Genomic DNA, 23,255 nt, shown 5'->3' with positions numbered 1-23,255 from the left:
TTCTAGAAGTTCGGTTCTTCGGATTGGTTCAGGCTGGGGTGTAGTCTTCCGTCAATGGCTCAGTTGTCTGTCCGTCATCGTAGAATCCCTCCATGCCTGTTCTCAGTCACACAATGTTCAGCTAGAAAAAGGAGGTTATGTGTGTGCGCTGGTTTGTCTCTCCCTGCCAATGTGTGTAGGAGTCTTATCTGTATGTCCTCGGTAGTTAGTGTGTAATGTGTGTGCGTTCGTGTCCTCACTGGATGTTGTGGCCGAACTGAAGGCTAGCACCTGTGGCTAGGATGTATCCTATTTTGACAGTGTTGTGGATGATTTAAGTGAGTCTGTGAAAATACGTTGCTATGTGTTGTCTAAGTTACAGCAAGGCAATAGCAGTAAGTTGGTCACCTGCATAAGAATTAACATTTCTTTACAGTAGACACATTTCAGTTGAATGCATTCAGTTGTACAACTGACTTGGTCGACCCCTTTCCTTTTCTTTGTTGGAGGTAGCCTAGGGTTGCCCTTTCCTTTTCTTTGTTGGAGGTAGCCTAGGGTTGCGGTCCAAACACTTAAAAGACACACCCAAATTAAGTGGACAGTGGACGTATCATGACGTCTAACGAGTATATACTTACAGGGCAAGGGGCGAGAGGAAGGAATGATTTTTAAATGGAACATCCTTGGTCATCAAATTGTGTTTTCAGCCACCAGTAGCTTGTGGGTGCTTTATGTGTGCTACAGTCAATTATGTTTGCATGTCTACTTGTATTAAATATATAATTATTAATATACTCCTACTGTATGATAGCTAGCAAATTATTTCGCTAACCAACGTTAGCCTGCCTAGCTGGAACTTCTGAAGAAGGAACATGTTTTATTTCTACACTATCCAAAAGATAACCAAACAAAAACATATTTACTTTTTACGTAGTAGCAACATTTCTAACTTATTTGCATTCGTTTTTACTTACACTTGTATGTTGACTGCTCCATTGATGTTGTTTTTAAGTTTACGCTGACTTTTCTTAGCGGATGTACAATCGACACAATTTGAATTATGGGGAGTTTCAGGCCCTGGAGTGAACATAATTGTACACTAGCAAAACTGGTTAAAATGAGGTCTGAGGGGCTTACATTACATTCCCTTGCTTGGCTAATCATTTGGACCACCCACCAAGATGGAGACGGGGATTCCCCAAAGGGCATAAGGCGAGGGTAAGTGGACGAATGTGTGTCTTTTAAGTGTTTGGACCATAATCTAGGTCTCTAGTGGTGCATTCAAAACTCGGAAGTCAGCAATCTCTGACTTCCGACTTCAGTGCGATCAAGACAACTGGGAACTCTGAAAAAAACAAGGTCAGACTGGGATTTTTGTTTTGACCAGTCCTCCAACTCGGAATCTCTGGCATCTTTCTCTGAAAATCACTGAGGTTATGATTTGACCTCGTTTCCCTCCCCCACTTCACCGGATTAAGACACAATCAGTCACCATGCAATCCTTCGTCTATACATTTCTGTAGAGATGTCTTATGGTTAAAAACAGGGTTCGAGTTGAGGGGCTATGTGAGGATATAGGCCTTGTTATAGACTTGCAAAAAGCATATGCTACCACTTGTTTGCTTAGCCATAGGAAAAACAACAGTCCAGATTTTATAAAGCGATCTAGGCTATGACAATGATAAACTCCACGATTATTTCCGCAGTCTACTAGTTTATCAAAGGTCTTGCGCAGCCTAAACATCACAGGAAAATGTGGATGGTTTATTAAATGCTCTGCAATGTAGAGCTATGCCTAATGCAAAATACCCAAAAGTTAGAATTGGTTTGGGTCTATGAATCAATCAAACAACTTAACAGATAAAAATATGTATTATTCAGGAGAATCCCATTGAATCAGGCTATTCATTTCAGTGCAGTTGCGTTCTTACGCATATACTTAGACTCAACGGAACCTGATGAAGCCTGAACATTTAAGCTGTTTGTCATTGATTTAGTCCAAAATTGCCGACAGATGAAGACCTATATTTAATCTGGAATTGACAAACAAAAGCCTGACTAGGATCCTGACTTTCCCCCACGTCATATTACCAATTAGGGTAAATGTATTCCTATTAATTTGCATGGGCTAACCATTGTGATTAATGTAATTTACCATCGTCTGCTTTTTATGAATAAACAGGCATCAGGGTAAACATTACATCATTTCAATCCCCCCCCCCCCCCACACACACACACACAATAATGTTACTTGCCTTTACAGATCACAAAGTGAGCTATTTTCCACCCCATTCATATGCAAATGCTTTTCATTCATACACTGGCTTGTCTAGCTGGCATGTTTTCATTTTAAACAGGCATTCCCTTCCCTACACTGAAAACATTTTTGTCCTCAATTGTGATTTAAAAAATAATCTCATTAGTACCCCCTTGTGGTTGAATATATATATATATATATATGTCTTTTGATACAATTAATAATGTTGAACTAACAAATACCATCAAGGGATACGTTACAATTTACAACAACAAACACCTTATGAAACAGCTGTGAAAACCAATTTAGCAATATTTTAGATTTAAATACATAACCATTGATATTATTTTGGTACATGTGTATCAATTTACTTTCAGATTTGTTGTACTCTCACATGGCAATCTTAGACTGAAATACAGAATTATAGTGTGTGGAATAGGGAGGAGGTGGGTATTGTGTGGATGGGAAGTTCTGCCTGTCACTTGTTCTTCAACAGGTAGTGGACTCGAAGAGGGAAACTGCAAAGTCCAGGCGCTGCTGCCCTCTTTGTTCTGAATGTTTGCAGTGCTAGTGTTTTTAGCTAATCTGTGTATCTCACATTATGTGCCCAGTATGATAGTTGTCTTGCTCTTTCTTAGCAGATAATGACAACTTGACATAACAGTAGCTGTAGATGATGTAATGAAAAGTTGGAGGGTGGTTGGTAATGGAGGACATCAGGTGGATCCATGTCTGTGTGTTTGGCAGAACCCCTAGGTCCTGGAGAACAGGAGCAGAGTAAAGGGAACAGGGTAGGAGACAGACGTAAACAAGCAAACACACAGGTTGAATGATTCAGGTATGTAAAAATAGTTATTTAATTATTTACTTTAAATGTTTGATTAGACATGGTTAATGTTAACGGCAGACAGAAAATAAAGGATACCTTTCTAATTGTTGATGTCAGTGGGGTTGGGAAGGGATGGTCCTTGCGAAAGGTAGAGAGATGAGTTGTGAGAGAAACTCCAGGGTGGTGTCATGACCACTGGAGTCATACACCTTAACAGTACCTATCTGGAAGTGGCGGTTACTTAACATGACCCAGTGGTTAGCCTAAAAAGTTTTCTCCTTTGGTGACAGCCAAAGAACCTTGTTGGAACTTCTTTCTCAGAGTGTACTCAACAAGTTTAGTCTGTTAAGTTTACACCATTTGATTCTGTACTCAAACATCTGCCTGGTATTCCTGTACATATACCCCTGCGCCCATCTCAGTGTAACATGATCCATCCAAGGCCTCAGCTGGATGCATAAAATGTGATAAATGTTAGCGAGATGCTATAGTATGTGTGTGTGTTTGTATGGATGGAGTTCTAGGTAAAGACCTGAGAAGATGACAAAGGAGATAGTGATGAGAGTGAGAGCATACAGTATGAAAATAAAAACCACTTGTGGAGGGAGAACAGTGAGGGTGGTGGGTTGAGCACCTGCAGTGAAGCTGATTGGCTTCTCTGGCTCATCACACTGTGACTAAAAGAAAGAGATTTTGAAATTAGAACAGCTGAAAAGCCGTCATTAACATACTCCCAGAGATAGCAATATATTCAGAATTCACTGAATGAAGTAGCCTACCCATCCCCATTTACAATTGTATTCATCACTGAAATAAATGATACTATAGCATATTCAACTACATTATTATTGTAGACTATAGACTACTCTGTCACGCCCTGGCCTTAGTTATCTTTGTTTTCTTCATTATTTTGGTTAGGTCAGGGTGTGACATGGGATTTATGTGTTTTGTCTGGTCTAGGGGTTTTTGTATGTTTATGTGGCTGGCTCCTTTCTAGGTAGTTTGTAGGTCTAAGGTTGCCTAGATTGGTTCTCAATTATAGGCAGCTGTCTATTGTTGTCTCTGATTGGGAACCATATTTAGGCAGCCATATTCTGTGGGTACTTTGTTGTTTGTCTTCTGTCTTTGTACCAGATAGGACTGTTTCGGTTTTCACTTTTGTTGTTTTGTATCTTGTAGTGTTCTCGTGTATGGTCTTTATTAAACATGTTGAACTCTAACCACGCTGCATTTTGGTCCTCCTCTCCTTCCCAGGAAGAAAACCGTTACATACTCCTGTATCTAACTTGTACAATAACGTAATCATTGAATGAAATAGCGTACCATCCACATTTACAATTTAATTGATCAATAATACTAGCACATACAGTTACATTGTTGTAAAATAGACTATTACTGTATCCACACCATATTAGGATACCGTTTTGTCAGGCATGATTTTACAGTTGAAGTTTACATACACTTAGGTTGGAGTCATTAAAACTAGTTTTTCAACCACTCCACAAATTTCTTGTAAACAAACTATAGTTTTTGCAAGTCGGTTAGGACATCTACTTTGTACACAACACAAGTAATTTTTCCAACAATTGTTCAGACAGATTATTTCACTTATTCACTGTATCACAATTCCAGCAGGTCAGAAGTTTACATACACTAAGATGACTGTGCCTTTAAACAGCTTGGAAAATTCCAGAAAATGATGTCATGGCTTTAGAAGCTTCTGATAGGCTAATTGACATCTGAGTCAGTTGGAGGTGTACCTGTGGATGTATTTCAAGGCCTACCTTCAAACTCAGTGCCTCTTTCCTTGACATGAGGAAATCAAAAGAAATTAGCCAAGACCTCAGACAAAAAAATCTGGGAGCAATTCCCAAACGCCTACGTTCATCTGTACAAACAATATTATGCAAGTATAAACACCATGGGACTGTGAAGATGCTGGAAGAAACAGGTATAAAAGTATCTATATCCACAGTAAAACAAGTCCTATATCGACATAACCTGAAAGGCCGCTCAGCAAGGGAGAAGCCACTGCTCCAAAACCCCATTAAAAAAGCCAGACTACGGTTTGCAACTGCACATGGAGACAAAGATCGTACTTTTTAAAGAAATGTCCTCTGGTCTGATGAAACAAAAATAGAACTGTTTGGCCTTAATGACCATTGTTATGTTTGGAGGAAAAAGGGGGAGGCTTGCAAGCCGAAGAACACCATCCCAACCATGAAGCATGGGGGTGGCAGCATCATGTTGTGGGGGTACTTTGCTGCAGGAGGGACTGGAGCACTTCACAAAATAGATGGCGCCATGAGAAAGGAAAATTATGTGACATCAGTCAGGAAGTTAAAGCTTGGTCACAAATGGGTTTTCCAAATGGACAATGACCCCAAGCATACTTCCAAAGTTGTGGCAAAATGGCTTAAGGACAACAAAGTCAAGGTATTGGAGTGGCAATCACAAAGCCCTGACCTCAATCCTATAGAACATTTGTGGGCAGACCTGAAAAAGCATGTGCGAGCAAGGAGGCCTACAAACCTGACTCAGTTACACCAGCTCTGTCAGAAGGAATGGGCCAAAATTCCCCCAACTTATTTTGGGAAGCTTGTGGAAGGCTACCCGAAACCTTCGACCCAAGTTAAACAATTTAAAGCCAATGCTACCAAATACTAATTGAGTCTATGTAAACGTTTGACCCATTGGGAATGTGATGGCTGAAATAAATAATTCTCTCTACAATTATTCTGACATTTCACATTCTTAAAATAAAATGGTGATCCTAACTAACCTAAAACAAGGACATTTTACTTGGATTAAATGTCAAGAATTGTGAAACACTTTAGCCAAATACATTTAAACTCAGTTTATGTAAACTTCGACTTCAACTGTAGGTCTTCCATCGAAGTTGCATGTTGTACCTCGTTTCCCTTCTTCAGTGAAAAGTAGTTATTTCATTTATAATTGAATTAATCCATTAAATAAATACTAGGAACTATAAAAATATTTTAAAATAAACCAAATTTGCCTTAACATAGTAGGACTAAATATTTTCTAACGATATCACGACTTAAATATAGTCTATTTACTACTCAATTGGATCAAGTACATATTGGCAATTATTTTCTTGTCTATAATGAAACTATCTGGGGTAGACACTCAAAAATCCCTTCTGCCGCTTGTTTAAAAAAATAATAAAATGAATATCTGTGTTGCTGCCGAGCTCTCAAATACCGGTGCCAGTCTCTCACGCTACGAATGGTCACTGCAATCCGGATTCCTTGGGACTTCTAAACTTAACCAATTTACATGTATACTTGATAGAGGTATGGACATCCAAAAGATTCCAAATAGCAACTATGAACTCCCCTGAAAGCCGTGAACACAACTCTTATTGGTTGTCTGATGTGGAAGTTGTAACAACACAGTTTGTGATTGGCTGAAAACATTTAGATCTGTATACAGCGAGATAAGATAACATAACATGCCATGAGGTGTTGAGGGAAAGACAGATTATCTATAGATTAGGCATCATCTTTTCTAGGCCATTAGCCATAATAGGAAATACACAAGCCATTGGCTATAGTTCAAGGTAGCTATGTCCCAATGTCTGCTTGCACAGAAACATTGTATGTTTCTAACATTTATGGTTGAGATTTAATTAATATAAACTATGCACATTATCACTTTCATTAAACGCGATGCAGGCATCACACAGACCTTAGTAAGGCGTTGGTGTCATGTAAATCAGAAAACGAAACGCAGACTTAGTAAGGCTTTGGTATCATGTCATGTCAGGTGGAACGGTTGCCTAGGCATATATGTCCCTTATCACCCCCCATAACTATCTCCAGCCAAACAACTTCACGGTGAGTGAGCTAAGCTTTTCCTGGGCCTTGATAATGACTCTCAGTTCCATTGCACATAAGAGTCATTGGACGAAGGCGTCTTCTCTGTATAGGGTAGTTTTACAAATAGCCCTAGCTTGCGCTTGGTCTGAACATTAAATCGCGTCACTTGCGGTATGGTTTTGGAAGCATAATGACCTCGGCGAATTTTTATTTTATTTTTTAGCACACCTTTATGGGGCTAGTGCTCCCACAAGGCCATATAACCATGTAACAGCGCGTGTTTACGGAAAACAGACGGAAGACAGTCGACTACCTGCGCTAATTAGCCATCTGAATCTCACCTGTGTGTAAATAGAAGATGGACGCCACAAACGTGTGTCACTGAAAAATACTGTCAGTTGTAAATACGGTTAAAACAGTGTACAGTAAGTATGTATTTTGAATTCGTGAAATAGTTGTTGATGTGATATGAGAGTAGAGGGATTTGTTTCTAGAACTGTACCGCAAATATGAATCAATCGAATTATCGTTTAGATTGCGTATTGGACTGTTTTGGCTTACAGAATATGTAAGGTTCTTGGACTATAAAGGAGGCTCGTTTAGTCCATTATTTGTCCTTGATGGCGTGCCATCAAACTATCAGCTTTGTTTCATTGATAAACTAAAAACATAGTTGTGTCAGATCTAAATAGATGCCTGGAATAGGTGTATCGAATGTATCCGAGACTGGCGAACGTCAAACGATAACTGCGGATAAAGTGTCTGGAAAATAGACAACCGCAACAAAATAATCAAAGGTTTTCTCAACTACCATGTTTACTTGTTGAATGTTATTTTGTGTGCACGAAGGCTACAAACTATATTCAGGGTAGTGCTGCGGATACAGGTAGGTAACAGCTGTAGGTTTTGTTTGTTTTGTTTGGGCATGTTTTTAGCGATTGATTGAGCTTGACAGACACGCATTAAACCATTGTTGATCTTTATATTAATTTGACAAAGAGCACGTTGTCTGTATCGCCATTATCATACAAAACAAATACGTAATTGCAATGTTGTGCATTGCCTTTGTAATGGAATTCTGTACGTGTTGCAGCATACTGCTGTGGAAATTCGTTCCGAGTTTCTCAACTGTATGTAACCGCCATGCAAGTGTTACATGGGGGTTACATTTGTAGCTATTGTCATAATAGTTTTAGAATGTTTAACATAAATTTAGTATAGTTCATAGGAATTATGTCATTATAGTGTGTGCTTCAACGGTTTGCCTGCAGTAGACTTCTGTGCATACATAGACACATTTGGACAAAGGATTAAGAAAGTCAAATGCTGAATGTACCCTCCTTGCAATAACAAAGAGTAACTACTGCAATTCAATGTTGAACATGGCTGTTCTATGCTACTGGACTCATTTGTCTTTATGTACCCTTCATTCCCCAGGGTCTGTCTGTACTCTGATCCGCCCTGAGGGCAATGAGGCCGTGACTGCCCTTCTCTAGCTGCCATGACAGAGCTGGAGCTTGATCAGTCCCACCTGCCTCGGGTCCAGGAAGGTATGTAGAGGACCAGACTCACTGGCCAGACCGTCATGTGTGTGTGTTTGGAAACATAGGTGTAACACATAATTTGATTTGAAAGGCCAGGCCACAGATACCCTGACAGTCCGCCACCCTCACTAAGACTTAAAAGAATGTGTGACTTCAAATTGCTGTGAAAATAAAAAAGCCAGACCCTCATTACATAGACTCTTGAGGGATTTGGTTAAGGAGGAAGGCTGGCATTAGTTAGCTACCCAGCATCCTTGTTATGTGTTTCAGCAGAGGGTTACGTGTTGTTGCCGTGTCCCTTTCCACCAGCGCGTTGTTTTGTTTTCATCTGGGATAAGAGGTGCTCATGCGATGTCTTAGCATGGCTGGCAGGACTGTACACTGTCAAAGCCCAGACTGGTCTGTAGCATGTGGCAGCAGATAAGAAGAGCCTGTAGTGTGATGGCCATTCAAGATACATCCCTCTCTGATTGCAGCTGAGGGTAGAAGTTGGTCCCACTGGAAAAGGTACTGTGTGTGTGTGTGTGTGTGTGTGTGTGTTAAGGAAACTTGGCCTCTTGAATTTGGTACTTTTTTGTTGCCACTTGTTTCTACCCATGGGTTCTAATTTTCTTACATTATGAAATTAGTAGGTTGTGGCTTGGGTGGATTAGCTTTCTTTGGTATTTCTGCATACATGCTAACTCATGAGCAGGACAGCAATAGATTTCCAGATAATTTCCCTTTCTGCTCTTGTTTCCATAGACAATGAGCAGTGTGTAAGAGCATTTTCACGCTTCATTAAGCAGCCAGCAGTGGACTAACAAAGCCAGCTGTAGACTGTTGGACCCCTATAGTATTCACTAAAACAATAGCAGCATTCAAAGATGTCTGATCATGCTAAACTTTCCCTTAGAAATGTATTTTTACTGAAATATTTTGTCAGTGTTCTCATTGTTTTACATTGAACAAAAATAAATGCAACATGTAAACTGTTGATCCCATTTTTTCATGAGCTGAAATAAATAATCCCACACATTTTACATACTCACAAAAAGCTTGTTTCTCTCAGTTTGTGCACAAATTTGTTATCATCCCTGTTAGTGAGCCTTTCTCCTTTGCCAAGAACATCCATCCACTTGACTGGTGTGGAATGTCAAGAAGCTGATTAAACTGCATAATCAATACACCTTGTGCTGGGGACAATAAAAGGCCACTCTAAAATGTGCAGTTTTGTCACACAACACAATGCCACAGATGTCTCAAGTTGAGGCAGCGTGCAATGGGCATGCTGACTGCAGGAATGTCCACCAGAGCTGTTGCCAGATAATTTTAATGTTAATTTCTCTACCACAAGCTGCCACCAACGTCGATTTAGAGAATTTGGCAGTATCATGGGTAACCAAGCCAGCCCAGGACCTCCACATCCGGCTTCTTCACCAACGGGATTGTCTAAACCAGCCATCCGAACAGTTAATGAAACTGGGTTTGCACAACCAAAGATTTTCTTCACAAACTGTTTGAAACTGTCTCAGGGAAGCATATCTGTGTGCTTGTCATCCTCACCAGGGTCTTGACCTGACTGCAGTTCGGCGTCATAACCAACTTCAGTGGGCAAATGCTCACCTTCGATGGCCACTGGCACCCTGGAGAAGTGTGCTCTTCCCGATCAAGAGCCTGATCAACTCTATGTGAAGGAGATGTCGCACTTGTTGAGGCAAATGGTGATCACGCCAGATACTGACTGGTTTTCTGATCCACGCCCCTACTTAAAAAATAAAGGTATCTGTGACAAACAGATGCATGTCTGTTATCCTAGTCATGTGAAATCCATAGCCTAATGAAGGCAAGCGCGTTTGTCCGTGTGCTCATGTTGATTTTGTCCATCCACACCAGACGCGATCGGGACACGCAGGTTGAAATATCAAAATGAACTCTGAACCAATTATATTAGTTTAGGAACAGGTCAAATCACATGAAACATTCATGGCCATTTAGCTAGCTAGCTTTCTGTTGCTAGCTCATTTGTCCTGGGATATAAACATTGGGTTGTTGTTTTACTTGAAATGCACAAGGTCCTTTTTTTCTGGCTCTTTGTAGAATTTTGAGTCACACAATCGTGTGTTCTCTATGACAATTAATGCACAGATAAAAGTGGAAACATAGTGTCGAGTAAACTCTCCTTCAGTCTTCTTATGTGGACTTTATATGGAAGTTGGCAACCAACTTTAAGGTGCATTACCACCACCTATTGGACTGGAGTGTGGACCTCAGTTCATCTTTCCATCACCCACATGGGTATATGCTCCTAAATATAACAATGGGGTGAAGAAGGGACATGTGTTAAGTGTAAAAAAATATATATATACATGCATACATACATACATAAACATAAGGTGTATTTTAGCTCCTGGCTATGCATACGCACGTGAGCAGTTTGGATGAAAGGATTGTATGTGCACATTTATTTTGCAGCGCACGTAATGCGAGCGGTGTGGTCAGCATGTTATATGAACTGTAACTCAGTAAAATCTTTGAAATTGCATGTTCTGTTTTTAAATGTTTCTTCAATGTAGTTAGGTTTACTCAAAATAGTAAGTTAACATCCTGTAGGTTGTATTTATGCATCAGTTTCCTGAAGTGTGGTGTTCTCAGTGTCTCACTTCTCCTTCCTCATCCTAGAATCTCAGCCGAGTCAACTTGCTTTGTTTTCACTCCCCTCTTATCTGTTCCTGTTTTAAAAAAATCTATTCCTCTGGCTGCGTTCCTGATATATCCTGCCTCACAGGGGGAATGTAGCTCCCTAAGGAATGCCCCCCCAATCCCCATCCCAGTTACTCTTTCTCCCAGTGACTCTCTCCCAGTCCACACAGCCCACCCCTCTCTGTGACTGCTCTATCAGTGTCTGAGCACACAGGAGCTGATGGTCCCAACTCTTGTTAAAACAGTCCACCACAGAAAGAGAGGGATTGAGCGGAGTGTGATTTAAGGTTTACAGAACAGGGAATAGCAGTAAAAACAGACTAGTGGGAAGGAGGGAAGGGAAGCAGTGAGGGGGTGCGTGGGTGATGGGGATTTGGCTTAAAATAGAACTCCTCGTCACTTTCTCCCACTCTCACTCCTCCACTTCTTTTGTCTGCCAACCACTTTACATCATCCACTGGCCAAGTGGCTGGGTAGATAAAAGCAAAATGGCTGTGTTCCTTTTGGAACACCAGTTGCTTCCTCTCACTGGAGGTTGGTTGGATAGATTTGCATTCTACTCACATTGTTTAAGTACCAGTCATTTTCCTAATGCATGATTGACATCCTCAGTGGGGGAAGATTAATGGTAGGTGAAGGTGTTTTTACCCACAGGTCGCAAAGTTCATTGCTGCCAGCTTCTGGCTCTGCACTTTAACTTTAAACTTTTATAGTCCCTTTCCCTGGAGAGGCGACTGTCTGGAACCCTCATTAACCTCTTTCTGTATCGCTTTCATCCTTTCGGTCTATCAGAAACCCTGGCTGTCCTCCCCCTGACTCCCTCACTGTGACAATCTGATACCCTTCTAACCCCTACCCACCAATTTGTCCTTCCTTCATTCGCCACTACCAATTCCACTTGATATTTTACTCCCTATCCTCTTAAGAAACAAGTCGGTGCCTTTGTAAAGAAGCTTAAAGTCCCCTCCCCTCTAAACTCACGTAAAGATCTCCTGGGTCGTTCCATGTCATTTCAGCAAGCCATGACCCCTATCGTCTGAGATTGTTCTGTAATAATTTCTTTAGTTGGGCCCAGATAAGATAAGCATTCCTGCAACATTTATTTGGTTGAAAGACTATTTGAACCTTGAAATTAAGCTAGTTGATTTGCACCCAAATTGACCATTTTAGTTTTATAGGATTCAATCCAAGGAAATTGTCAAACGCCACCCACGGATCCCCTACACCCCACGCCAATCCCACCCTAACTAGTATATAGTATCAATTCTCAGTCTGACGAGTCGTATGGCGCTGCGGCTTGGAGTATTGTTTGTTCATCTTACGCATTTTTTAAAAATTTATTTTATTTTACTAGGCAAGTCAGTTAAGAACAAATTCTTATTTTTCAATGACGGCCTAGGAACAGTGGGTTAACTGCCTGTTCAGGGGCAGAACGGCAATGTATTCACAGTAAATTTTTCACCAAATTCATCTGTACAGAATTTGTTTTAGTAATTGAAGTTGTTAGGTTTATGTCCCATCCTACATCCTGATATTACCCGTTTCTGTCCACTAGAACCTGGTCATAAAAGAAAAAATCACATGGGGATAGTTCACCCAAATTACAAAATGGCATATTGGTTTCCTTACCCTGTAAGCCAGGTGTTCCCAAACTCTTTTTTTTTTGTCCCTTGACCCCATGTTTATATAAAATAATCGAGACCCTAACATGTAAAAAGAGACCAAGTTCACTAAGAGTACGTTACATAGGAGGAAGAAACAATACTCTGAGCCGCAGATCCATACTGCTTGTCAGACATAGAGAACTGATACTATATACTCATTGTTGAGATGTGGCGGGTCCAAATTGGATGTTAGGTACTATATTTATATGAATCCTATGAATTGAAATGGCCAATTTGGGTGCAATTAATTATCATAATTACTCAGTCCAAATTATATTTCAACAAAATAATGTTGGGGGAATGCTAATATTTCTAACAAACAATTCAAAACAATCTTGAGGTGGTGGGTGTCAATCCACTTGTGCTTTTTGAGGTGGCCACATAATTGTACTGACTCTATCCTCCCCACCCTGAAAATGTTTTATTTTTGTTGTGGCCATTGTGTACTTCCTCCCAGCCCTGTCATGTAATACCTGTCTCTCTATTCTTCCCATCCACACCCTTGGATGTGTAACTTGAGCTTAGTTTTTCAAGGGCTGACTGAGTTCCAGAAAACGAGTTAACCCACATGGCGTACACACCTACACGGCCTGTCAGTCACTTCCACTGCTCTAGGGCCTGAGTGAGTTGAGCAGTCTTTGTTTAACATGATGATTTTTTTTATTTCAAGAAGTTTATGGCCCTACTTGATTTTTTTTCTTCTTCCTGGAGTTTGTCCATTTAATTTCTCTTGAGTATGTTGAGGCATGGAGAAAGACTTAAACTCTTAAGCTGTTCTGGTTCAAAGTAGTCACAAAATCTGTGCATTCTGTGAAGACTGGACACAAGGGCAGCTGGCTGATCCATTTTGTTGCATAATCTCTTTAGCCACACGGCAGGTAACTGTGATTGAATGGCGTGTCTGGATGAGGGTTAATGCTGGGGTTAAATCTTGAATGCTGATTAGTCTCAGACTGACATTCATCCACAGTGATAGTGGAATTAAATGTATCTGGGTTTAGTGGTCAGGAAGTGTGGTTACCTTTTGACTTGCGGTGTTGTCGAACACGTTTGCATGTTGTTGACCTCTAAATTACCAAATTGACCAAAAAGAAACACCCTTCCTTCCCTGTTTTACGGAACATGACAAAGGTGAGACATCCTCAATTTCACTGGCTCTGTGAACTCCGGTTGCTTGCGTGAATCCAAGATGGAACATGGCATTGTTAGAGCAGGGTGTAGTGTAGGTACGGAGGCTTAAGTCTACTGGAACAATTTAGAACAGCGAGATGGAGTGGAAAGGAAGAGGAGGATGGAGACAGACGGTGAGAGGGAGAGCGACAGAGTGGTCATTCACTGTTAACATAGGCTCTGCTCTGCCAGTCCATGCTGAGAATCTTGTTTACACAGACATGGTCCAGTCTTGTTTACAGGTTAAGCAGTGGAATTATGTGTGTTTTAATTGTAATTGACATCTCCTGGCTTAATGGCTTTCCCTACAAGAGAAGACTGCTGCACAAACCATCCTCCTAGTGATATCATTTCTTGGTTACATGGGAGTTTCACTAAATCTTGAGCAAATCTGATCAGTACATACATACAGTTGAAGTCAGAAGTTTACATACACTTAGGTTAGAGTCATTAAAACTTGTTTTTCAAACACTCCACAAATGTCTTGTTAAACGAACTATAGTTTTGGCAAGTCGGTTAGGACATCTAACATGACACAAGTAATTTTTCCAACAATCCTTTACAGACAGATTATTTCACTTATAATTCACAAGTTTACATACACTAAGTTGACTGTGCCTTTAAACAGCTTGGAAAATTACAGTAAATGATGTCATGGCTTTAGAAGCTTCTGATAGGCTAATTGACATAATTTGAGTCAGTTGTAATGTACCTGTGAATGTATTTCAAGGCCTACCTTCAAACTCAGTACCTCTTTGCTTGACATCATGGGAAAATCAAAAGAAATCAGTCAAGACCTCTGAAAAAACATTGTAGACCTCCACAAGTCCGGCTCATCCTTGGGAGCAATTTCCAAACGCCTGAAGGTACAACGCTCATCTGTACAAACAATAGTGTGAAAGTATAAACACCATGGGACCATGCAGCCGTCATACCACGCAGGAAGGAGACTCCTTCTGTCTCCTAGAGATGAACGTACTTTGGTGCGAAAAGTACAAATCAATTCCAGAACAACAGCAAAGGACCTTGTGAAGATGCTGGAGGATACCGGTACAAAATTATATCCACAGTAAAACGCGTCCTATATCGACATTACCTGAATTGGCCGCTCTGCAAGGAAGAAGCCACTGCTCCAAAACTGCCATAAAAAGCCACACTATGGTTTGCAACTGCACATTGGAACAAAGATCGTACATTTTGGAGAAATGTCCTCTGGTCTGATGAAACAAAAATAGAACTGTTTGGCCATCATGACCATCGTTATGTTTGGAGGAAAAAGGGTGAAGCTTGCAAGCCAAAGAACACCATCCCAACCCTGAAGTACGGCAGTGGAAGCATCATAATGTGGTGGGGCTTTGCGGCAGAAGGGACTGGTGCACTTCACTAAATAGATGGCATCATGATGTAGGAAAATTATGTGGATATATTGAAGCAACATCTCAAGACAAAGTTATAGCAAAATGGCTTAAGGACAACAAAGTCAAGGTATTGGAGTGACCATCAGAAACCCTGACCTCAATCTAGTAGAACATTTGTGGGCAGAACTGAAAAAGCATGTGCGAGCAAGGAGGCCTACAAACCTGACTCGGTTACACCAGCTCTGTCAGGAGGAATGGGCCGCAATTCACCCAACTTATTGTGGGAAGCTAAACAATTTAAAGCTAATGCTACCAAATACTAATTGAGTGTATATAAACTTCTGACCCACTGGGAATGTGATGAAGGAAATAAAAGCTGAAATAAATCATTCTCTACTACTATTTTGACATTTCACATTCTTACAATAGTGGTGACTCACCGAACTGACCTAAAACAGGGAATTTTTACTTGGATTAAATGTCAGTAATTGTGAAACCTGAGTTTAAATGTGTTTGCCTAAGGTGTATGTTTGTTTTTTTATTCATTTTTATTTAACCAGGTAGGCTAGTTGAGAACAAGTTCCCATTTACATCTACGACCTCGCCAAGATAAAGCAAAGCAGTGCAACACAAACCACACAGTTACACATGGAATAAACAAACGCAGTCAATAATACAATAGAAAAATTATATGTACAGTGTGTGCAAATGAGGTAAGATAAGGGCAATAAATAGGCCATAGTGGCAAAATAATTACAATTTAGCAATTAAACACAGGAATGATAGATGTGCAGAAGATTAATGTGCAAGTAGAGATACTGGGGTGCAAAGGAGCAAAGACAAAAAATAAAGTTGGCTGGGCTTTTTACAGATGGGCTATGTGCAGTGATCTGTGAGCTGCTCTGACAGCTGGTGCTTAAAGTCAGTGAGGGAAATTTGAGTCTCCAGCTAATTTTTGCAATTTTTCCAGTCATTGGCAGCAGAGAACTGGAAGGAAAGGTGGTCAAAAGAGGAATTGACTTTGGGGGTGACCAGTGAAATATACCTGCTGGAGCGCGTGCTACAGGTGGATGCTGCTATGGTGACTAGTGAGCTGAGGTAAGGTGGTGCTTTACCTAGCAAAGACTTATAGATGACCTGGAGCATACAGGTTGCAGTGGTGGATAGTATATGGGGCTTTGGTGGCAAAACGGATGGCACTGTGATAGACGGCATCCAATTTGCTGAGTAGATGGTGTGGAGGCTATTTTGTAATAGACATCGCCAAAGTCAATGATTGCCAGGATAGTCAGTTTTACGAGGGTATGTTTGGCAGCATGAGTGAAGGATGCTTTGTTGCGAAATAGGAAGCCGATTCTAGATGTAATTTTGGATTGGACATGCTTAATGTGAGTCTGGAAGGAGAGTTTACAGTCTAACCAGACATCTAGGTATTTGTAGTTGTCCACACATTCTATATCTGAACCGTCCAGAGTAGTGATGCTGGACTGTGTGCAGCGATCGGTTGAAGAGCATGCATTTAGTTTTACTTGCATTTAATAGCAGTTGGAGGCCACGGAATGAGAGTTGTATGGCATTGAAGCTCGTCTGGAGGTTAGTTAAGTGTCCAAAGAAGGGCCAGAAGTATACAGAATAGTGTCGTCTGCGTAGAGGTGGATCAGAGAATCACCAGCAGCAAGAGCGACATAATTGATGTATACAGAGAAAAGAGTCAGCCCGAGAATTGAACCCTGTGGCACCCCAATAGACGGCCAGAGGTCCGGACAACAGGCCCTCTGATTTGACACTCTGAACTCTGTCTGAGAAGTAGTTGGTGAACCAGCCGAGGCAGTCATTTGAGAAACCAAGGCTGTTGAGTCTGCCAATAAGAATACGGTGATTGACAGAGTCGAAAGCCTTGGCCAGGTCTATGACTACAGCTTCACAGTATTGTCTTATCGATGGCGGTTATGATATCGTTTCGGACCCTTGACCAGCTCGGAAACCAGATTGCATAGCGGAGAAGGCCTTAGATAGGCAGGGTAGGTCTTCGACTGAGGTGTGGCTTCCTTCTGGCCACTCTACCGTAAAGGCCTGATTGGTGGAGAGCTGCAGAGCTGGTTGTCCTTCTGGAAGGGTCTCCCATCTCCTCAGAGGAACTCTGGAGCTCTGTCGAAATGACTATCAGGTTCTTGGTCACCTCCCTGACCAAGGCCCTTCTCCCCCGATTGCTCAGTTTGTCCGGGCGGCCAGCTCTAGGAAGAGTCTTGGTGGTTCCAAACTTCTTCCATTTAAGAATGAGGCGACTGTGTTCTTGGGGATCTTCAATGCTGCTGACATTTTTTTGGTACTCTTACCCATATCTGCGAAAAAAAGTATTTAGTCAGCCACCAATTGTGCAAGTTCTCCCACTTAAAAAGATGAGGCCTGTAATTTTCATCATAGGTACACTCCAACTATGACAGAAAATCACATTGTAGGATTTCTAATGAATTTATTTGCAAATTATGATGGAAAATAAATATTTGGTCACCTACAAACAAGCAAGATTTCTGGCTCTCACAGACCTGTAACTTCTTCTTTAAGAGGCCCTTCTGTCCTCCACTCATTACCTGTATTAATGGCACCTGTTTGAACTTGTTATCAGTATAAAAGACATCTGTCCACAACCTCAAACAGTCACACTCCAAACTCCACTATGGCCAAGACCAAAGAGCTGTCAAAGGACAGTTTGGGAGAATGGCTGCCCTGTGAGTTCTGCTTTACATACAGACATTTCGAACGGTTTTAGAAGCTTTAGAGTTTTCTATTTAATAATAATTATTATATGCATATATTAGCAATTTTGGACAGATTTTTTTTCTGTTTACTATGGGCACGCAATTCCTCCAAAGGGGGCAGTATTGTGCGTAGCCTTAACAGGTTTTAAGCCAATACATGTCCAGGCCCGTCTGAAGTTTGCTAGAGAGCATTTGGGTGATCCAGAAGAAGATTGGGAGAATGTCATATGGTCAGATGAAACCAAAATATAACTTTTTGGTAAAAACTCAACTCGTCGTGTTTGGAGGACAAAGAATGCTGAGTTGCATCCAAAGAACACCATACCTACTGTGAAGCATGGGGGTGAAAACATCATGCTTTGGGCTGTTTTTCTGCAAAGGGACCAGGACGACTGATCCGTGTAAAGGAAAGAATGAATGGGGCCATGTATCGTGAGATTTTGAGTGAAAACCTCCTTCCATCAGCAAGGGCATTGAATATGAAACGTGGCTGGGTCTTTCAGCATGACAATGATCCCAAACACACCGCCCGGGCAACTGTGGTTTCGTAAGAAGCATTTCAAGGTCCTGGAGTGGCCTAGCCAGTCTCCAGATCTCAACCCCATAGAAAATCATTGGAGGGAGTTGAAAGTCTGTGTTTCCCAGCAACAGCCGCAAAACATCACTGCTCCAGATGAGATCTGCATGGAGGAATGTGCCCAAATACCAGCAACGGTTTATAGAAAACGTTTGACCTCTGTCATTGCCAACAAAGGGTATATAACAAAGTATTGAGAAACTTTTGTTATTGACCAAATACTTATTTTCCACCTTAATTTGCAAATAAATTCATTAAAAATCCTACATTGATTTTTTTTTTCTAATTTTGTCTGTCATAGTTGAAGTTTACCTATGATAAATTACAGGCCTCTCATCTTTTTAAGTGGGATTACTTGCACAATTGGTGGCTGACTAAATACTTTTTTGCCCCACTGTATGTGTATATATATATATATATGAGGCGTGTGTGTGTCTTTTCCAAATCATGTCCAATCAATGGTATTTACCGTAGTTGGACTCCAAGTTGTAGAACCATCTAAATGATGATCAGTGGAAACTGGATGGACTCAACTTCAATTTCAAGTCTCATATGAAAGGGTCTGAACACTACTAAATAAGGTATTTCTGAAAAAAATTTTTTTTCGCTTTTTCATTTTTTGTAGATTTGTTAAATGCTTTATTTTAATACAGTTTAGAATAAGGCTGTAACTTAACAAAATGTGGAAAAATGGGTCTGAATACTTTCCAAATGCACTGTAAAATATGTGCATACACATGTTGGAAAAGCTCTGATTTTGTTGAATGTGTATTCAGTTGGAGTTGAACTGAGGAATAGGAGATTGTGACTGGGTAGAGCCTTTTGTCTATCAAGCATGTGGTGTATATTTAGTTTTATTCACCATGTCAGCCCCTGAGTGAGTTTTTCTTTTTTTTTTTTAATCTACACTGCAGGCAGAGAAGTTTAGATCCTCTCAGGCTGCTGTAAACCACTTAGATGAAACAACCCACCCACTAGTCTCTTAACTAGCTATTAAAACAAGTTCAGAGGACGGGAGCAATACAGTGGTCATTTTTCTACCTGAAGTTTCAAGTGTTTTGCTCCACTTAAACCTTTAACAACCAGCCTTCTCATTGGTCAGTTAATATCCTGTTACTAACCATGAAGTGCACCTCTCTCTACACATCAGGCATCACTTTCTCTCTGTGACCTACTCTCGTAATATCTCTCTCTGTCCCTCTATTTGACTTTCTGGTGGCTTAAGAATGGGGGGGAGTGGTTAATGGTAGTGATGCACCGATATGACATTTTTGGCCGATACCGATTACGGATATTTAACATTTTTGCAGCCTTTTAAGCATTCTAGTACAGTTAAATAGTTAACACACACAGTGGTCTAAGGCACTGCATTTCAGTGCAAGAGGCGTCACTACAGTCCCTGATTCGAATCCAGGCTGTATCCCATCCGACCATGATTGGGAGTCCCATAGGACGGCACACAATTGGCCCAGCGTCATCCGGGTTTTGCCGGGGTAGGCCATCATTGTAAATAAGAATTTGTTCTTAACTGACTTGCCTAGTTAAATAAAGGTTACACACACCACAGTGACCAAAAAGTTAATTTGTTGGTATTTACACATGTCCCGATTACCAGTAAAACATAATAAAAACCTATTTCTTTCACTTACTTGCTGTGCTGTTTCGTTGTTAATTTGTTCAGTCGTTTCATTCTCAAACAGAATTTCTATGGAACGCCGTTTGGGACTTTGTGTGTCAAATAACACTTTGACCAATCAGGACCTGAAAATGACTGCACGTCACACAATTTAACTTCAAGCGACGAGCAATCCCGTATACGGGATCCTATTTATAGCCTCAAGCTCATTAGCATAACGCAACGTTAACTATTCATGAAAATCGCAAATTAAATTAAATAAATATGCTAGCTCTCAAGCTTAGCCTTTTCTTAACAACACTGTCATCTCAGATTTTCAAAATATGATTTTCAACCATAGCAAAACAAGCATTTGTGTAAGAGTATTGATAGCTAGCGTAGCATTTAGCGTAGCATTTAGCGGGCAACATTTTCACAAAAACCAGAAAAGCATTCAAATAAAATCATTTACCTTTGAAGAACTTCGGATGTTTTCAATGAGGAGACTCTCAGTTAGATAGCAAATGTTCCGTTTTCCTGAAAGATTCTTTGTGTAGTAGGAGAAATCGCTCCGTTTTTGTACATCACTTTTGGCTACCAAAAAAAATAAATAAAAAAAATCAAATTAACTCCATAATATCGACTGAAACATGGCAAACGTTGTTTAGAATCAATCCTCAAGGTGTTTTTCACATATCTCTTCATTGATATATCGTTCGTGGAAGTCTGCTTTCTTCTCTGAATTACATGGAAAAATACTTGCAGCTGAGGTTTATGCACCAATTTCGACGCAGGACACCGGGCGGACACCTGGTAAATGTGGTCTTTTATGGTCAATCTTCCAATGATATGCCTACAAATACGTCACAATGCTGCAGACACCTTGGGGAAACGGCAGAAATTGTGGGCTCATTCCTGGCGCATTCACAGCCATATAAGGAGACATTGGAAAACAGCGCTTCAAAAATTTTGCTCATTTCCTGTTTGAAGTTTCATCTTGGTTTCGCCTGTAGCATCAGGTCTGTGGCACTCACAGATAATATCTTTGCAGTTTTGGAAACGTCAGTGTTTTCTTTCCAAAGCTGTCAATTATATGCATAGTCGAGCATATTTTCGTGACAAAATATCTTGTTTAAAACGGGAACGTTTTTTTTATCCAAAAAGGAAATACTGCCCCTAGAGTTCCAAGAGGTTAACGCATTCATACATTTTTTTTACATAGTTATTACACAATCACTCGTATTTAATATGTCACAACGATTCATCAATACCTATGCTATGATGCTGGGAAAGTGGTCTCGCGCAGCTGCTGTGCTGGTCATAAAAAAAAACGCTAGCTCATGGATGCAAACAATTTTCTTCCCTAAAAACATAGAAAACGACATCTGTTTCAGTAGCTATATAGTTAGCTTGCTACCCGTGATTGGGAGTCCCACGTTTCATCAATGTGAAGCTAGCCACAATAGTGGACTTAAAAGTATGGCATAATTCTACTATTTGTATTTGTTTGCATCACTGCCAATGACATACTTTTATGTTGAAGGCAGACCGCAAATTCCACTTGTGCCTAATCCTTATTGTGGCTAGCGTCACAATACAACCCGGTCAGGTCGAGCCTCACTAGCTAGATGGCTGCTTATAATGCTAGCTTTGGGCAACAGGGTTAAGTAGCTGGGTAGCTATTTATTTTCATGAAGTTCAATTTCAATAGGCGAACAACAAGTGGCAACCTAGACTATACTTACTCACAAGGACTCCTAAATCATTGCTAAGAATAATGAAAATGACTGCAGTTTCTACTGGTCATTGTTTTCAGGCTTGTTGTATTGGTGCTAGCTAGGTACCAAGCTAAAGCTAGCTACACCAGAAGTTATGGTCGAACAAATTATGCTTTATTACCAATGCGGTATTAAAACACATCGTTCATGGCCGGTGTTTGCTTGTTTGCAGACTTTTTTTGTACAGCTTTGACAGTGCTACTGTATCTTTTTTGACACTCAAAAGACACAAACGGCGTTCCATAATATGACTTTTTATGAATTGATTGTCAAGGGCAAGAATTCCATTATCTTGGCTTTAATGGATTTCACCTTTTGAGTTCTTTCTCTGAAATTTTCTTACTCTTTCAAATGATTGCGTGACTTGACTGCTCGATCCACACAGCAGACATTGTGGGCTAGGTTAGGAATGCTGTGTTACACGTAAGCTTAACATTTTACATGGCTTCATTACGTCATGGTCCTTCATTATATAGGTATGCACGTCAGCTTGGACATTGGTTTTGCACATCGGGCGTTATATTCAACATCGGATTCGGCCGATATTAGCTAAAAATGCCAACATCGTTATCGGCCGATTCCGAAATGTTCACCAATATATCGTGCGTCCCTAGTTAATGGTGGAGTAAACTGATCTGCGGTATCACCATGTTCGGCAGTTGGCCAGGCCTGTGATATCTCGGTCCTGTGGCTGTGTAACAGTCAGACCATAATGCAGCAGGGTGATTTGATTTGGGGGTCAGAGGTCAGGAGTCTTTAAATGCTGCTGTGGAATGTCTTGGGGCCCCTGTTGGCACCTGCAGGGCAAGGGAGTAGGTACTAAAGTTATTTTCTGCACCAACTGCTCTGTCCCCTGCAGGAAAGGGTCTGACAATCTGTTTAGAGACCTTTTTATTAATGCTTCGCCCACATAAAGACAAATATACCACGGAGTTCAAACATTACACTTTTTATTAATTAGAACGTGACAAAAAAAAGTCAATTAATTCAATGATTTTCAATCTACACTAAATTCTTCCCCTGTGTATTGCTGTTTGTGTAAGTGTGTGTAAAAAGGTTGCAATGCATAGGAGGCTGGTGGGATGAGTTCATTGGTATGAATGGAACAGTCAAATATGTGGTTTCCATATGTTTGACGTGTTTAATACTGTTGTTGGAAAAGCTCTGATTTTGTTGAATGTGTATTCAGTTGGAGTTGAAC

General features: G+C 40.6%; 1 protein-coding gene across 3 annotated transcripts in view; it reads left to right on the top strand.

The window, feature by feature from the left end:
• Positions 1-6,825: 6,825 nt before the first annotated feature.
• Positions 6,826-23,255, top strand: part of LOC135504240 (coiled-coil domain-containing protein 50-like) — a 45,099-nt gene continuing 28,669 nt past the window's right edge. For 2 of the 3 annotated variants that reach the window (XM_064922622.1, XM_064922620.1), the window contains exons 1-2: positions 6,947-7,332; positions 8,345-8,457. In XM_064922622.1, the coding sequence (XP_064778694.1) occupies positions 8,409-8,457 (49 nt within the window). In that variant the 5' untranslated portion in view covers positions 6,947-7,332; positions 8,345-8,408. Of the gene's footprint in view, positions 6,926-6,946; positions 7,333-8,344; positions 8,458-23,255 lie in introns of those variants that run through there. The other variant, XM_064922621.1, reaches the window with a different exon arrangement.

The sequence above is a fragment of the Oncorhynchus masou genome, chromosome 18 (genome assembly GCF_036934945.1).
Source record: "Oncorhynchus masou masou isolate Uvic2021 chromosome 18, UVic_Omas_1.1, whole genome shotgun sequence".
Lineage (NCBI taxonomy): Eukaryota > Metazoa > Chordata > Actinopteri > Salmoniformes > Salmonidae > Oncorhynchus > Oncorhynchus masou.
The sequence above is the reverse complement of the archived record's forward strand: the minus strand, read 5'-3'. Positions and strand labels throughout refer to the sequence as shown.